We start from the raw sequence: 1,368 nt of genomic DNA on the forward strand, positions 1-1,368 counted from the left end.
CTGACGCGCTACTCGCCCTCAGGGAGGCGCGCCGACGCGTCGACATGCGCGCGCCGCACGCGTACACCGCCGTCATGCACGCGCTCGCCGTCGACGGCCGCCCGGACGAGGCCGCAGACCTCCTGCAGGAGGCCGTCGCGCACGGCGTCGACCCCGATCGCAAGATGTACGACGCACTCATCCGCGGGTACGGCCGCGCGGGCAGGCTCAACGACGCGTTCGCCGTGCTAGGCGAGCTTCGCAAGCGCGGCTTGCGCCCCGGGGAGTGCACGTTCGAGGGCCTGATTTACGCCTGCGCGCACGGCGGCGGCGCGGCAGGCGTCAAGCGTGCGGAGCTCGTGTACGAGGCCGCGAGGGAGAGGGGGCTTGCCGCGCCGCGTGTGGTGAGCGCCCTGGCGAGCGCCGTGCTGCGCGGCGGCGCGCCGAGGGGGGAGGTCGTGCTCGCGGAGATGCACAGAGTGTGGGACGCGCACGGCGAGCAGGGGCTGCCGAAAGCCGGCGTGGACGCCGGGAGGTTTCACGCCAAGATGCGCCATCTGGAGCGCATTTGCACCGCGAGGCAGCGCCGCGAAATGCTGAGGCGGTAGGGCCGCCGGCCCGCTAGGGGCGTGCGCTGGGAGGCGTGCGCTGGGAGGCGTGCGCTGGGGCATGACCAACTCGTGGCGATGCCACGCGACCTTGCTTCGTCAACTTGACACCACGGCCGCATCCCTGGCACTCTTCCGTATCACCGTCACGCTGCCGTGTTTCCGCGCGCAATGCTTCCGCTCTTGTGCTCGTACTCGTGCTCGTACTCGTGCTGTACATTGTACAGATCGCTTTACATATAACACGTGGGCACGTGCAATAGTGATACACGTGGCAAAGCCATTAACCTCGTATCACCATTCCCTGCAATCTCCATCGCGCAATCCCGCCTTCCCGCCCCCCACTACTCGCTTTCGTCTTCTTTTTGCCCTGCTCTCCGCGATGCCCAGCCCTCTTCAAAGTACTGTCCCCTCCCTCCCTCCGCAAGTTTCCACAGCTGCACTAAGTGCCAAAATGGCAATTCTTCCGAATATGATAGCAACAAGCAGCCTTTCCCTCTCTAGTGTCTATTGGACGGACGTTTTGCACTCATTTGAGGCGAAATGAGCCTCATCTGAGGACCGAAAAATAACATCCTCACGAGTCAGAATATTAGTTACACCCTGTCAAAGAGTTGAACATGACTGCTGTACCCCGTTACAGGCCGCCTCACTACAGCTATAATTGCCAGCACGAATTGAAGCAGCATCGGTGCAGTCGCTATCAAACAATATGTCATGTAACGTTCAAGCTTTTTATTGTATTAATTAATGCATCAAGTTGAAATGCCTTGTAAAACAG

The 1,368-nt window shown here is 61.3% G+C and overlaps 1 protein-coding gene across 1 annotated transcript in view; it reads right to left on the minus strand.

Moving 5' to 3' along the window:
* Positions 1-1,342: 1,342 nt before the first annotated feature.
* Positions 1,343-1,368, minus strand: part of CHC_T00002696001 (hypothetical protein) — a 519-nt gene continuing 493 nt past the window's right edge. The window contains exon 1 of the mRNA XM_005713793.1: positions 1,343-1,368. This exon is cut by the window's right edge and continues 493 nt beyond it. Coding sequence (XP_005713850.1) covers positions 1,343-1,368 — 26 coding nt within the window.

The sequence above is a fragment of the Chondrus crispus genome, genomic scaffold (assembly GCF_000350225.1).
Source record: "Chondrus crispus Stackhouse genomic scaffold, scaffold_150, whole genome shotgun sequence".
Taxonomy (NCBI): Eukaryota; Rhodophyta; class Florideophyceae; order Gigartinales; family Gigartinaceae; genus Chondrus; species Chondrus crispus.